Here is a 17,152-nt window from a genome sequence, read left to right as displayed (position 1 = left end):
TGATTTTTAAGAATTCTTCATATATCTTACATATGATTCTTCTGGAAGAAATATGGTTTGTAGCTTGTTTTGTCATCCTGTTAGATGGATTTTTCAAAGCAAAAGATTTAAATTTTGATGAAGTCCAAATTATCAATTTTTCTTTTATCAATCATGCTTTTGGTGTCACACTGAAGAACTCTTCACCAAGCCCAAGGTCCTGAAGATTTTCTGTATTATCCTAAAAAGTTTCCGTTTTATGTTTTACATTTAAATTTATGATCCATTTGGAATTAATTTTTTGTGTTAAGGTGTGAGTTTAGGTCTAGATTCATTTTCAATTGTTTCAGCACCATTTGTTGAAAAGACTATCTTTCCTGCATTAAACTGCATTTGCACTTCTGTCAAAAGCCTTTAGGTTTTACTTGTGTAAGGGTATTTCTGGATTCTCTATTCTGTATCATAGATCTGTGTCTATCTCTTTAGTGATACCAGTCTTAACTACTGTAGTTATATAATAAGCTTTGAAACCAAAGAGAATGACTCTTCCCACTTTATTATTCTTTTCAAAATTGTTTTTGTTGGGGTTTTGAGGAGAACTGCATTAAATGCATACTGATTTGGAGAGAACTGACATCTTTACTATGTTGAGGCTTCCAATCCATAAACATGATGTCACTCCATTTGTTTAGACCTCCTTTGGTTTTTCATTAGCATGTTGTAGTTTTCAGATTATAAGTTCATACTTCAAATATCTAAGGATTCCATTTTCTATTTGAGTAATTGTAAATGATATTGCATTTTCTGATTTCCATGTTAATTGCTAATATAAAGAAAATGAACATGTATTGTGACCTTGATGAACTCATTTGCTAGTTCTAGTTTTGTACTGTAGATTTTATGAAATTTTCTAGGTAGAGGATCACGTCATCTACCATCAGGGACGACAGTTTTATTTCTTCATCTCCAGTTTGTATGCCTTTCAACCTTTCAACCTACATGTATAGTTATATTTGAAGTGCATTTCTTACAGATAGCGTTAAGGCTAGATCAGGTTTTTTAATCCAGTCTACTAGTTTCTGTCTTTTAATTGTTATACTTAGACTGTTATATTAAGATTCAAGTGTGAGTCAACTATACTTCAATTTAAAAAAACATTCAAAAAAAAAATAAAAATAAAATAAAAAAACATTCAAGTGTGACTTCTTTTTGGTCGTTTGTTTTGTTTTTTGTTTTGTTTTTCCTGCCTTCCTGTGGGTTACTTGAACTTTTTTAAAATTCCATTTTGAATTACTTATAGTGTTTTTGATAAATCTCTTTGCACAGCTTTTTAGTGGTTGCTCAAAGTGTAATTTATTTGTAACTTAGCACAGCATTTTACCAGTTCAAGTGTAGAAAACTTACTTACCTTTATACCCCTTATATCCCTTTACCCTCCTATACTAATAAAATAATTATCTTAAATATTTCATCTACATCCATTAGATGTAATTGAGAATTACATTTGACAACACATCCATCTCAATGTAATTGAGAATTACGTTTGACAAACACAATTTAGAAAACAATAAAAAAGGAAACTGTATTGCATTTAGCCATATCCTTCTTTGTCTTTCTTTCCTATTCTTTCAAGATTCTTTTATTACTTCCTTTCTAGTTAGAGCAATTCCTTTAGCTATTCTTGTAGGATAGCTCGGCTGGCAACCAATTATCTTAGTTTTCTTTATCTGAGAATGCATTGATTTTCCATTAATTTCTGAAGGATACTTTCACTGAATACAGAATACTGTATAAAATGTTTCACCTCTTTCCAACCTCCACATTTTCAGATCTGCTGTTATTTGAATTGGTGCTCACCTATAAGTAATGAACTGTTATTTTCAGGATTACTTTTTTTTGTCTTTAGTTCTCACAAGTTTGAATCCAAGGTGTCTTGGCATGGGTTTCTTTGAGAGATTCCTGGTAGGTGTTCACTTACCTTCTTTAATCCATATTAAGTCTTTTGCCAAATTTGGAGAATATCTAGCCTTCCCACTTTATTTTTGGCTTCCTACTTTATTTTCTTCTGCTTATGGCCTATTACACACCACCTATTGGTTTTGTTTTCATTGTCTTTTCCGTGTCCTAATTTTGTTTCTGAAAATTCAGTTCAACTATTATTTTAGAATATACTGTATACCAGGCAGTATTCCATTCCATTAATGCTCTGAATATTTTTTCAGTCTGATCCTCTCTTAACTTTCTTTCTGGGACTCTAGTGATCTAAATATTAAACACTTTGTTATAGTCCCACCTGTCCTGAGCCTCTCTTCACACTTTTTCAACCCATTTTCTCTCTGTTCAGATTAGGTTATTTGCATTTTCTATTCTCATGTTCACCAACTCATTCCTATCTCCTTTCCATCCTGTTGTTTGAGAGCACTGAGTTTTTAATTTCAGTTTTTAATTATATTTTAAAAATTTTCATTATGGTAAAACATACATAAAACTTACTATTTTAACCACTCCTAAGTGTGCGATTTGGTGGCAGTAAGTACATCCACAATATTTTGGAACCATCCCACATCCATTTCCAGAATTTTTTTTAATTATCCCAAAATCTGTACTCGCTAAACAATAACCCTCTATGAATTTGCCTATTCTAGGTACTTCATATAAGTGGAATCACATACTTGTCCCTCTGTGCCTGGCTTATTTCATTTAGCATAATGTTTTCAAGTCTCACCCATGTTGTAATATTGCATCAGAATTTCAGTCTTTTTAAAGGCTGAATAATATTCCATTGTATGTACTCACCATATCTTGTTATGCATCTATTGACAGACAGCTAGGTTGCTTCCACCTTTTGGCCACTGAAAATCATGCTGCTATGAACGTCAGTGTACAAGTATCTGAATTCCTATTTTCAATCTTTTGGGGCTATATCTAGGAGTGGAATAGCTGGATCATGTGGTAATTCTATATTTAACTTTTACAGGAACTGCTAAACTTTTTCCACCATGGCTGCACCATTTTATATTACCACTAACAATGCACAAGGGCTCCAGCTGTTCCACAACATCACCTGCACTTGTTATTTTGTTTTGATAACAGCAATCCTAAAAGGTATGAAGTGATACCACATTGTGGTTTTGATGTGCATTTTTTTCAATGGATCATGATGTTGACCATCTTTTCATGTGCTTACTTGCCATTTGTATATCTTTGGAAAAACGTCTATTCAAGTCCTTTTCCCACTTTTGAATTGGGTTGTTTTGTTTTTTGATTATTGAGTTGTAAAGTTCTTTATATATTCTCGATATTAATCCCTTATCAGCTATATGATTTAGAAATATTTTCTCCCATGCATTTTTAATTGACTTTATTTTTTTTGAAGTTTAATTTAATTATTTGAGAGAGAGACACACACACACACACACACACACACACACACACACACACACACATATGCAGGGGGAGGGGAAGGGAGAAGCAGACTCCAGTCTAAGCAGGGAGCCAGATGCGTGGCTTGATCCCAGGTCTCCAGGATCATGACCTGAGCTGAAGGCAGATGCTTAACCGCATGAACCACCAAGGTGCCCTTACACATTTTTCTTTTAGAGTAGTTTTAGGCTTACAGAAAAGTTAATCAGGAAATACAGAGAGTTCCCACATACTCCTTCTCCCCATATGACATAATTTCCCATCTTATTTATGAATATTGACACATTAAATAAAGTCCAGAGTTTATGTTAGGGTTTACTCTTTGCATTGTAGATTCTACAGCTTTTGACAAATGCTTAGTGACATGTATCTACCACCACTGTATCATACAGAATAGCTTCACTTTACTCAAAAAACGTGTGCTCCATTTACCCTTCCCACCTTTTCTTCCTTCAAATTCCTGGCAATCAGTGATCCTTCTAATGTCTCTATGTTTTATCTTTTCCAGAAGGTCAAATAGTTGGAATCATGGAGTATGTAACCTTTTTGGTTAGCTTTTCTCACCTAGCAATTTGCTTTCAAGTTTCCTTCATGTCTTTTTGTGACTTGATAGTTCATTTCTTTTTATCAAGGAATAATATTCTATTGTACAGATATACCACAATTTTTTAATCTATTTACCTACTGAAGAACATCTTGGTTGCTTCCAAAATTTTCACTTGGTTCTTCTTTATATCTTTTATTTCTTTGATGAGATTTTCTAGCTTTGTGCTTGTTTCAAACATGGTCAGAACTGCATGAAGCATGTATATGATAATGGATCTAAAATCCTTGTGAGACAGTTGTTTCACTGCTATGTTGGCATCTTCTGGTTGTCTTTTCTCATTAAGGTTGAGATATTCCTGATTTTTGAGATAAGAAGTGATTTTTTTTTTCATTGAGATCTGCTCTTGTGTTTTAGGAGGCTTCTTCTCACACTTCTGTGACTTTAGTTCCAGCTAATAAACGGGGATGCTACCTCTTATTGCCAGGTGAAGGTGGAAGTCCAATTTCTCTACTGTGCCTCCGTTGATACCTGGGGAGGACTGGTGTCCTTGTTACTATTAGGCAGGGATGGGTGTTCAGGGTCCCCACCAGGACTCTGCTGATACCACCACAGTAAGGAAGAATACAGGTACCTTGTTATTGTTCCCATGTGTCCTCCACCAACACTGTGGGTGGGTGGACTTGTTACTGCTAGAAGGAAGAAAAATCCTGAATCTGCATGTGGTCCCCTCTGAAACCACGTCCCCTCTGAAACCACAAAAAGGAAAGGGGAAACCTGTTACTCTCGGTGAGGGTGGATATCTAGGCTCCTGATGTGGTCTTTGCTGACACTAGGCAGTTGTGGGGGATACTTATTGCCTAGTAGACAATACAGTCTTGGCTCCCCAGCATGCCTTTTTGATGTCACCTTGGTGGGATGTGGGGGCTTGGAGGGTGAGCCATGAGGTATGGCTGGGACTCCTTGTCACAGCTTGACAAGGATGGAAGTCTAGGCTCTTTACTCAGATTTTTCCAGTAGGAATGAGGCTACGGTTTTTTTTCATGGTGTTTGAACAGGTAGTTATTGCCCCCAAACAGTCTTCATTAGAAACAGATCCATAAATACAGAGAACAAAATGATGGTTGCTAGAGGGGAGGAAGATGAGAAAGTGGGTGAAGGGGAGTGAGAGGTATAGGCTTCCAGTTATGGGATGAGTAAGTCATAAGGATGAAGGGTAAAATGTAGGGAATTTAGTCAATAGTATTATAATAGCACTGTATGGTGACAGATGGCAACTACACTTGTGGTGAGCAGAGCATGAAGTATAGAGTTGTCAAATCACTATGCTGTATATCTGAAAATAATGTAATACTATGTGTCAATTATACTTTAATTAAAAAATTAAAAATTAAAAAGTAATTAGTAGAGAAAAAGGAGGAACTTCACCAGGGAAAAGCCCAGAAGATAACACTTTAAGCAAAGGACCCAAATAAAGATCATTAGTAATGGGACAAATTGAAATTGTGTGCTATTTGATAGGAGGCAATGAAAAGAACCCACCATCACTTCTGTGATATTCCTGTCTGTATTCATTTTGTATCTTAAGCCAACAATTATGTCACAGTTTCCTGGTATCAGGGATCTGAAGTGGCTTAATTTGGTAATTTTGGTTTAAGGTCTCTCACTAGGTCAAAGGAGTCAGTCAGGATGACTGTCACCATAGGAAGGTTTAAGTGGGGCTACAGAATCCCCTTCCAAACTCACCCAACATACTTGGTAGACCTCAGTTTCTCACTGGCTGTTGGCTGTTTCAGTTCCTTTCCAGGTGGGCCTATCTACAGAGCTGCTCACAACATGGAAACTTGCTTCCTATAGAGCAAGTGATCCAAGAGATCACTTTATAATTTAAACACTTCTGCTCTATGCTCTTGGTCACAAAGATCAATTCTGGTACCATGTGCAAGGAGACTGTATTAGGGTGGGAATAAAGGAGGTGGGCCAATTTGAAGGCTGGTTTCCACACAGCCAAAGGTTCATAACATAAAGATGATCATAACAAACCCAAACCAATAGCCATTCTATAAAATAATTGGCTTGTATTCTTCAAAGTGTTGTGGTCATGAAAATCAAGGAAGAATGTTCCTGATTGAAGAAGATAAATGGACACAATTGCTAAATGCAATGTGTGATGCTGGATCTCTTTGTTATTGAGGACATTATGGGAAACTGGAAAAAACCTGAATGGGGTCAGAGGATTAGCTGGCAGCAATGTATTCAAGTTCATTTCCTGATTTTTCCAGGTTGTATTGTGATCTTGTAGTAGAGTGTTCTTATTTATAGGAAAGACCCACTCAAATGTTAGGGATATCAGGACATCAGGTCTGCAACTTACTCTCAAATGGTTTGGGATTGTGGGGGGGATATTCTTTGTTCTGTAATTGCAACTTTTAGAGAAGTTTGAGATTGTTTCCAGATTAAAAATATATATAAACTATAAAGACCCAGGACAAAAAAAAAAGTGGTCTACATTGCTAGACTGCCCCCTTCCTAGTTCTTTTTTTGTCTGCATCCATTCTAGATGCCAGTTTTTCTAGCAATGAGATACATGGAGCAAAAGGAAAACCCAGAAATTCACTAACATGTCAATTATTGTATGCTGGGGTCCCTAGCCAGTCTTCCTGCTCCTGACCACCTTTCAGAATGTCCTTATGTTTGTTTTATAACAAAATGTTCAGGATTTTTAGTTGTACTAAGTGGGATAAATAGGGTAAAGTAAGTCTACTCCGTCTTCCTAAAAGAGGAAGTTTCTTTTAATGGCCTTCATTAGTAGCCTTACCGCAGATCAGGCATCAGGAAAACAAATATCAAACCTGGAACTGGGAACCAGAGAACTGGCTTCAAATGCTACCTAGCTTTGTCACTTGTTAGTCAAATGTAATTCCACAGCTTCTTGGAATTTTAGTTTCCATGTCTGTAAAATGGAAATCACAGGACTATTTCACAAGGTTGGAATTAAATAAGATTATGTACGTAAAAGCACTGGACACAACACTTCCACATAGTTTGCACTCATATATATCTGAATCTTCATGTATCAAAATGATTAGGATATAAATGGAATGATTTTAGACCCATAAAATTCCAAGGAGCACTGAATTAGTATTTATTCTCCATCTTCTTGTTTTAAAATAGGCCCTCATCTCAAATTAATGCAGGGAAATAAATGTAACCTGTAATTTCAGTGCAGAGATGAATTTATCTTGATTTCTCACTTCTTGTTCTAGCTGCAGAGTATTCTGGTATTTTTCAGCTTCAGAAACTGGAGCCCCTAGACCAAAATCATGTTCTTTGGTGGTAACCTAGTGGAAAAAAATGGGAATGATACAAAGGCATTCAGTTTAAAACAGTTTTGTTTTTCACAACTGTCAATGATACTTGGAAATTAACAATATTCTTAGATACACAATTATTTTTAACTCTGTCTCACCAGCTAAGAGGATTTTCATCAAACTTTACTTTCTTAAAATCCCATGTTATGAAACTTTTTCTGTGTTTTCCAAATATAAAACCACAATATTCAACGTGCTTTTCAAAAAAAAAAAAAAAAAAATCCCATCCTATCCCATTTGTAACCACCGTTCTAAGGAAATGTGGGTCATCAGTAAATAATGCAGGCTACTTCTAAGCCTGTGTTGACCAATATAATAGCTACTAGCTACCTATTTATTGCTGCTTTTGTATATTAACAAAAAGATTTGCTACCCATACCACAAAGGGCTAACGTCCCTAATACAGAAATAACTCGTATAAATAAAAAAGGAGATGAAATACCCTAATAGAAAAAGTGGCAAAGAATATGGATATTTCATAGAAATGGCTTTTAAACAGATTTAAAGATATTCAATCTCACAAATTAAAACAACACTGAGATACCATTTTTTAACTTCACACTGGCAAAGATCAGGAAGTTGGATATATAATTTAACATTCTTATTCATCACTGATGGCAGCGTAAATTGATACAATATTTCTGGAGAACAGCTGTGCAAAATCTAGCAACATTACAAATGCACAAAGCTTCTGTACAAATAATTCCAATTTTAGGAAATTTTCCTAAATACACATTTGCACATGTGCAAAATAATAACGTTAAAATATTTTTCACTTTAGAGTACTATACATACTACCCCATACTGTGCTTTTTTATATAACAATGTATCTCAGAAATTACATCATTTAGGGAAATAATTTGTTTTTTCCCTGAATCAAGGCTGCCTGCTGTTATGTTAAGGAAGAGAGAATTTGCTATAAGAATCCTAAGATCTCTCCTGGCAACACAGATGCTATTCTACAAAAACTAGCATTTGGGAAATTATAGGATCAGGATGCCCCAGTCATTGACTTTCTATTACATCCTGTATGACCCACTACTTAACAGTCTGACAGGCTTATTTTCTTTTTCCCCTCCCTTAAACCAGACCTAAATCTGCTTTTCAGTTCTACATTTCAGCACTTACTGCCTCACTTGGAATTTCAGCACTAAGTCTCACAGAGTATTTCTAACTTATGAATCATTTAGGCCTATATAGCTTAGGCCAAAATCCTAAGTATCTGGGGGGAGGGGGTTGGGAGAGGGGGGTGGGGTTATGGATATTGGGGAGGGTATGTGCTATGGTGAGTGCTGTGAAGTGTGTAAACCTGGCGATTCGCAGACCTGTACCCCTGGGGATAAAAATATATGTTTATAAAAAATAAAAAAAATTATTAAAAAAAAATCCTAAGTATCTTTTTTTACATAGTTTCTGTTGAAAAATGTGTTCCTATATGCTAACTGAACATTAAAAAAAAAGGTGTTCTTACTCATAAACATTTGACTTAGAATACCAGATTCAGACTATACACTATAATAACACTTTTCTAATCTTACTGAACATATAAATCACTTATGAATTTTCTTATTTACAGTAGGCCTGAAATACTGCATTTCTAAAAATGCTGCTCAGTAATTCCTTATTTGGCTAGTACAGAGACCACTTTGAATTGCAAGGATCTCTTCAATTAAAGTTGTAACCTGCCACGCATTCAGAGTTCTTCATAATTTGGTCACCTCCCACTTCTCCAAACTTATCTCCTAGTTGATACCTCCAAGAATACCTCTATAAAAGACAAACTATTCTCCATATTCTTTATACATATGTTCATATTATCATTATAAATATACAGTAACTTTTGCTCATGAGCCTTGCTCTTTTCTCCGTTTAAAGACACTTTTGAGGCTCAGCCTGAATTCCATATTCTCTTAGGACGTGTCCTCAATATTCTCCATCAAATTGTGATCACTTCTTCATTGAGACTTCTGTATGTATTGGTTACAGAATAAACTGCGTAGCTATATTTTTCTTCCAGATAGGTCTTCCTCACACAATTATTAGAATATATTTCTTGGGGTGCCTGGCTGGCTCAGTGGGTCAGGTCATGATCCCAGGGTCCTGGGATCGAGCCCCACATCGGGATCTCAGCTCAGCAGGGGAGCCTGCTTCCTCCTCTCTCTCTGCCTGCCTCTCTGCCTACTTGTGATCTCCGTCTGTCAAATAAATAAATAAATAAAATCTTGGAAAAAAAAAAAAGAATATATTTCTTATTGTGTTATGTTAGTCACCATACAGTACTTCATTAGTTTTTGATGATGTGTTCCATGACTCATTGTTTGCATATAACACCCAGTGCTCATTGCAATACGTACCCTCCTTAATACCCATCACCAGGCTAACACATCCCTTGCCACCTCCCCTCTGAAACCCTCAGGTGGTTTCCCAGAGTCTCTCATGCTTCATCTCCCCCTCTGATCTCCCCACCTTCATTTTCCCTTCCTTCTCCTAATGTCCTCCATGTTATTCCTTATGTTCCACATGTAAGTGAAACCACATGATAATTGTCTTTCTCCGCTTGACTTATTTCACTTAGGATAATCCCTTCCAGTTCCATCCATGTTGAGGCAAATGGTGGTTATTCATCCTTTCTGATGGCTGAGTAATATTCCATTGTACATATGGACAGCATCTTCTTTATCCACTCACCTACTGAAGGGCATCTCATCTCCTCCAAGTTTGGCTATTGTGGATACTGCTGCTATGAACAATGGGGTGTATGTGCCCCTTCAGATCACTACATTTCTATCTTTGGGGTAAATACCCTGGAGCGTGATGCTGGATCATAGGGTAACTCTATTTTAATGTTTTGAGGAACCTCCACACAGTTTTCCAAAGTGACTGTACCAACTTGCATTCCTACCAACAGTGTAACACGGTTACCCTTTCTCCACATCCTCATCAACATTTGTTGTTTCCTGCCTTGTTAATTTTTGCCATTCTAACTGTAAGATGGTATTTCAGTGTGATTTTGATTTGGATTTCCCTGGTGGCTAATGATGCTAAACATGTTTTCATGTGTCTTTTAGCCATGTGTATGTCTTCTTTGGAGAAGTGTCTGTTCATGTCTTTTGCCCCTTTTTTTCACTTGATTATTTGTTTTTTGGATGTTGAATTTGAGAAGTTCTTTATAGATCTTGGATACCAGCCCTTTATCTGTAGTGTCATTTGGAAATATCTTCTCCTATTCCATGGGTTGCCTCTTTGTTTTGTTGACTATTTCCTCTGCTGTGCAGAAGGTTTTTATCTTGCTCAAGTCCCAAAAGTTCATTTTTGCTTTTGTTTACCTTGCCTTTGGAAACATGTCTTGAAAGAAGTTGCTGTGGCTGATGTCAAAGAGGTTACTGCCTATGTTCTCCTCTAGGATTTTGATGGATTCCTGTCTCACATTGAGGTCTTTCATCCATTTAGAGTTTATCTTTGTGTATGGTGGAAGAGAACGGTCGAGTTTCATTCTTCTGTATATAGCTGTCCAATTTTCCCAGTACCATTTATTGAACAGACTGTCTTTTTTCCATTGGCTATTCTTTCCTGCTTTGTTGAAGATTAGTTGACCATAGAGTTGAGGGTCCATATCTGGGCTCTCTATTCTGTTCCATTTATCTATGTGTCTTTTTGTGCCAGTACCATACTGTCTTGGTGATCACAGCTTTGTAATATAGCTTGAAATAAGGCAATGTGATGCAATCAGCTTTGTTTTTCTTTTTCAACATTTCCTTGGTGATTTGGGGTCTTTTCTGGTGCCATACAAATGTTAGAACTTTTTGTTCCAGCTCTTTGAAAAATGACATTGGTATTTTGATCAGGATGGAATTGAAAGTGTAGATTGCTCTGGGCAGGATAGACATTTTAACAATATTAGTTCTTCCAGTCCATGAGCATGGAATGTTTTCCCATCTTTTTGTGTTTTCTTCAATTTCTTTCCTAAGTGTTCCATAGTTTCTAGATCCTTTACCTCTTTCATTAGGTTTATTCCAAGGTATCTTATGGTTTTAGGTGCTATTGTAAATGCAATCGATTCCCTAATTTCTCTTTCTACGGTTACATCATTAGTGTATAGAAAAGCAACTGATATCTGTGCACTGATTTTGTATCCTGCCACGTTACTGAATTGCCATATGAGTTCTAGTAATTTGGGGGTGGAGTCTTTTTGTTTTTTTCACATAAAGTATCATGTCATCTGCAAAGAGAGAGTTTTACTTCTCTTTGCCAATCTGGATACCTTTTATTTCTTTTTGCTGTCTGACTGCTAATGTTAGGACTTCTAGCACTATGTTAAACAATAGTGGTGAGAGTGGGCATCCTTGTCATGTTCCTGATCTTAAAGGAAAAGCTGATATTTGCTGTGGGCTTTTCACAGATGGTTTTTAAGAAATTGAGGACTGTTCCCTCTATCCCTACACTCTGAAGAGTTTTAATCAGGAAAGGATGCTATATTTTGTCAAATGTTTTTTTCTGCATCAAATGAGAGGATCGTGTGGTTCTTGTCTTTTCTTTTATTTATGTGTTCTATCACACTGATTGATTTGTGACTGTTGCACCACCCTTGCATCCCAGGAATAAATCCTACCTGGTCCTGATGGACAATCCTTTTAATGTACTGTTGGATCCAATTGGTTAGGATCTTGTTGAGAATTCTGACATCCATATTCATCAGGACTATTGGTCTGTAATTCTCCTTTTTGATAGGGTCTTTGCCTGGTTTTGGGGTTAAGGTAATGCTGGCCTCATAGACTGAGTTTGGAAGTTTTCCTTCTGTTTCTATTTCTTGAAACAACTTCAAGAGAATAGGTATTATTTCTTCTTTAAATGTTTGGTAGAATTCCCCTGGGAATTCATTAGGCCCTGGACTCGGTTTTTTGTTTTTTTTTTTTTTTGGGGGGGGGTGGGGGGAGGGAGGTTGATCATTGCTTCAATTTCATTACTGGTTATTGGGCTATACAGATTGCCAATTTCTTCCTGTTTCAGTCTTGATAGTTTCTATGTTTTCAGGAAGGCATCCATTTCTTCCATGTTGCTTAATTTATTGGCATATAGTTGATAATAATTTCTAATAATTATTTTTATTTCCTTGGTGTTAGTCATGATCTCTCCCCTTTCATTCATAATTTTATTAATTTGGGTCCTTTCTCATTTCTTTTGGATAAGTCTGGCCAGCAGTTTATCAGTCTTATTAATTCTTTCAAAGAACCAGCTTCTAGTTTCATTGACCTGCTCTATCATATTTCTGTTCCCTAATTCATTGATCTCTTCTCTAATCTTAATATTTCTCTTCTCCTGCTTGGCTTAGGCTTTATTTGTTGTTCTTTCTCCAGTTCTTTAAGGTGTAAAGTTGGCTTGTGTATTTGGGATTTTTCTATTTCTTTGAGTGAGACTTGGATGGCTACCTATTTCCTTCTTAGGGCCGCCTTTGCCATATCCCATAGGTTCTGAACTGTTTTCATTCTCATTGGTTTCCATGAATTAAGTTCTTCTTTAATTTCCTGGTTGACCCAAACATTCTTAAGCAGGATGGTCTTTAGCTGCCAAGTGTTTGAATTCCTTCCAGATTTTTTCTTGTGATTGAGTTCCAGTTTCAAAATATTGTGGTCTAAGAATATGCAGGGAATAACCTCAAATCTTTTGGTATCGCTTCTGACCTGATTTGTGACCCAGTATGTGGTCTATTCTGGAGACAGTTCCATGTGTGTTTGAGAAGAATGAGTATTCTGTTGTTTTAGGGTGTATATATCTGTATATATCTATGAAGTCCATCTGGTCCGGTGTGTCATTCAAAGCTCTTGTTTCTTTGTTGATCTTCTGCTTTGATGATCTGTGTATTGCTGAGAGTGGAGTGTTGAGGTCTCCTATTACTAAAGTATTATTACCAATGATTATTTTGGTTAACAGCTGTCTTATGTAGTTGGCTGCTCCCATGTTGGGGGCATAGATACTTACAATTGTTAGATCTTCTTGTTGGACAGATCATTTAAGAATTATAGTGTTCTTCTGTATCTCTTATTACAGTCTTTAGCTTAAAATCTAATTTGTCTGAGATGAGAACTGCTACCCCAGCTTTCTTTTGAGGTCCGTTGGCACATAAAATGGTTCTCTATCCCTTCACTTTCAGTCTAGATGTATCTTTAGATTCAAAATAAGTCTCAGGTGCCTGGGTGGCTCAGTGGGTTAAGCCGCTGCCTTTGGCTCAGGTCATGATCTCAGAGTCCTGGGATCGAGTGCCGCATCAGGCTCTCTGCTCAGCAGGGAGCCTGCCCCCCTCCACCGCCTACTTGTGATCTCTCTGTCAAATAAATAAATAAAATCTTTAAAATAAAAAAAAGAATATATCTTATAGATTCAAAATGAGTCTCTTGTAGACAGCATATGGATGGGATAGGTCTTTTTATCCAACCTACAACTCTGTGCCATTTCATGGGAGCATTTAGGCCATTCACTATGAGAGTATTATTGACAGATAAGATTTTATTGCCATGATGTTGCCTGTGAAGTCCCTGTTTCTATAGATTGTCTCTGTAAATTTCTGGCCTACATTACTCTTCAGGTCTTTCTTCTTTTATAGAACTTCCCTTAATATTTCTTGCAGGGCTGGTTTGTGGTCACATATTCCTTCAGTTTCTGCCGGTCTTGGAAGTTCCTTGTCTTTCCATCCATTTCTGAATGACAGACTTGCTGGGTAAAGTATCCTTGCCTGCATGTTCTTCTCATTTAGTACCCTGAATATGTCTTGCCAGTCCTTTCTGGCTTGCCAGGTCTCTGTGGATAGGTCTGATGTTATTCTGATATTCTTCCCTCTATAGATAAGAAATCTCTTTCCCCCAGCCACTTTCAAGATTGTTTCCTTGGATCGAAGATTTGTGACGTGTACTATTATATGTCAGGGTATTTGTCTGTTCTCTTTGATCTTAGGAGGGGTCCTCTCTACCCCTTGGACACGAAAGCTTGTTTTCATCCCCAGATTAGGTAAGTTCTCAGCTACAATTTGCTCAAATATATCTTCTACACCACTCTCTCTCCACCTCCCTCAGGGATCCCAATAATTCTGACACTGGAACATTTCATGGCATTATTAATCTCTCTCAGTGTGATCTCTTGGGCTTTAATCTGTTTTCCCCAGACCTCCTCAGTTTTCTTCTTTTCTATCTTCTTATCTTCCAGCTCAAGAAATTCGTTCTCCTGCCTTGTTTAACCTGGCAGTCAGAGTATCCAATTTAGACTGCATTTCATTTATAGCATTTTTAAGTTCCACCTGATTAGATCTCATTTCTGCCCTTAGAGATTCTATATTGTCGCTCGTATTTTTCTCAAGCCTAGATAGCGACTTCATAATTGTTACTCTGAAATCTATTTCTGACATCTTGCTTATATCCATATCCATTAGGTCTGTAGCAGAGGACATTGTCTCTGATTCTTTTCTTTGTTAGTCATTCTATTGGGGGGTGGTTGAGGGAATGTACAGAGTTCAAAGTATTAACCATGCCTTAAGCAAGATGCACCTGTTTTATAAGGACCTTTGGGTTGTCGTCCTCTTGTTCTTCCAGCCTCTCTTCTTGGGGAGGGGCCTGCCAGGCTGTTACTCAGGCAACCCTGCTTGGGCAGAGATGCCCTGTCCCCTGGGAAGGGAGTGGACTTAGTGAAAACCATGGTGGGCAGGCTTTTATTCTCTGGCAGCTTTCCTTGGTGGCTTTCCATGGCTCTTCCCAGAGTCAGAGCAGAAGTGACTGCATCTAAGTCTGTCTCAGAACAAAGATGTTGCCGTCTGCTCTTCACTGAGCTCTCTATGCCACACTGTCTCCATTTCCATCTGCACTGCTAAAAACTGCAGGCTCCCCGGTCATATGCCCCATAGCAACATTCCCAGTGGTAGAACCCAGGGCCAGGCATGTCTCTGCCCTTTGTGCTTCTAAAATTGAGAGCAGCCCCTGGTTCACTCATGTGCACCCACATGTCCTAGATCCTATCTGGGGGCTGCACTGAAATCCTTTCACCTCCGCTACTGGTCTGTGAGTCTGTGCCAGATCCCCAGTGTGGGACGCTTTTGCACTCCAGTGTTGTATCACCTTCCTGGCATCAGCTTATGGTGGCTTCCTCCCCCTTCTGTTTGTCTTCTGATATCTGAGTGCAGAATCATGGCTCCCTGCTTCATACCTCAAGACCACTGGAGATTTTCTGTTTGTACAGATCCAAATATATATTCTTACATCTCAGGCTGATTTAATGGGTGTTCAGAATGGTTTGATAGACAACCGGCTAAATTTAGGGGACCAGTAGAATTAGGGTTCCCTACTCCTCTGCCATCTTTACCCACAATCCCAATTATTAGAATCTTAAGAACAAGCAATGTCCTAAAGTTCTCCATACTCCTACAAACCTACATAGAATTCTCTGCATAATAAGTACCAATAAAAATTTATATAGATTGATATTAAAGGAGTGTACAAAAGCAGATAAAGTTGAACTTTCCTTCTTCTCCTTGGTAAACTGAACAGTCAGTTAGAAATTCTATAAAATTACCTATCAAGTTACACTAGAAACTAAAAGTAGGAAGAGATCAAAAGTCTACCTGACAAGTGTAAGCAATTGAGTAGCAATATTAGAGTTGCTACTTGCTCTGCTTTGGAGGCAAATGAAAAGGGAGAGAAATTGGTATATCTGAAATGCCCATGTCTCTTCTGCCACTTTCCCCACCTCAGGCCACCTGAATATCCTCCACATTCCCACAATCTATCAAAATGGAACCTGTATTCCTGTACAGATTTCAGAGAATGCAAGTAAAAGTACTTTGGAAGCAGCAAATCATTATGATAAAAACCCAAGCTAGAAGCACATTCTCAATGAGGAAGCAACACAGCATAGTAGTTAGGAACTTGTTCTTTAGCATCAGAGTGCTTATGTTCATAATGCTAGCTTTGCTGCTTCTTAGCTGCATGACCATGAGCAAGTTACTTCTCTGGCCATGGCTTCATCTATAAAATAGGAACGATAATAGTACTTGCCTCCGAGATCTGTTGTGAGGATTAAATGAGTTACAGTAAAGCATTTTAGAACACTACCTGGCAAGAAGTGCTCTATATATATTATTGGCCATCAAGTTCTACTTATCTTTTCATTAAAACCACTCTCAAGTACATTTCTTCTGTATCCACTGTCACTGTTTCAGTTTATAGTTTCATATTTTAACACTCACACTTATTCACTTGTCAAACAAATTCATAAACAGCTAGAATAAGAATGAATCAATATTAGATTCTATGGATAGAAAGATGGGAAACAGGGGTGCCTGGGTGGCTCAGTCGGTTAAGCATCCACCTCTTGATTTCAGCTCAGGTCATGATCTCAGGGTTGTGTGATTGAGCCCCATGTCAGGCTCTGCGCTGGGCATGGAGTCCGCTTGAGATCCTCTCTCCCTCTTCCTCTACCCTTTCCCCTCTTTCTCTTTCTCTCTCTCTTCCTCTTAAAAAAAAAAAAAAAGAAAGAAAAGAAAAAAAAGGAAAAGAAACATGGAAAACAAATAAAAACCTACAATCTCAACCCTCAATGGGCCTAGGAAGTCCAGAAAAATTAATTAAAAATTTCAGTACAACAGGATTAGTGCCATATCAGAGGAATGCACATGAATGCTAAGGGAATATAGAGAAAAAGACCACCAAAAAAGTAGTTTTGACTTCAACTCCCCTCAAAAAAGACTTAGGATGCATTTTCCATATTTCCCCAAAACTATGAATATACTCCTACTGGAGCACTTAACACATTGTATTGTGTCTACTGAATGTCCAGAGCCATCACTTTAACACATCTA

At 37.4% G+C, this 17,152-nt stretch overlaps 1 protein-coding gene across 6 annotated transcripts in view; it reads right to left on the bottom strand.

Annotated features, from left to right (window-relative positions):
• The window catches only part of TSGA10 (testis specific 10), a 127,253-nt gene that overhangs the window by 106,140 nt on the left and 3,961 nt on the right, over positions 1–17,152 (bottom strand). For 3 of the 6 annotated variants that reach the window (XM_047746225.1, XM_047746222.1, XM_047746224.1), the window contains exon 2: positions 7,159–7,287. The exons of 1 other annotated variant lie outside the window; for it this stretch is intronic. Coding sequence is in view for 3 of the 5 variants with exons in the window: in XM_047746222.1 (XP_047602178.1) it covers positions 7,159–7,287 (129 nt within the window). In the remaining 2 variants the exon portion in view is untranslated. The remainder of the gene's footprint in view (positions 1–7,158; positions 7,288–17,152) is intronic. 2 more of the 6 variants (XM_047746227.1, XM_047746223.1) reach the window with 1 other exon arrangement.

Source organism: Lutra lutra, chromosome 9 (genome assembly GCF_902655055.1).
Source record: "Lutra lutra chromosome 9, mLutLut1.2, whole genome shotgun sequence".
Classification (NCBI taxonomy): Eukaryota; Metazoa; Chordata; class Mammalia; order Carnivora; family Mustelidae; genus Lutra; species Lutra lutra.
This window is presented reverse-complemented; position numbering and strand designations above follow the sequence as displayed.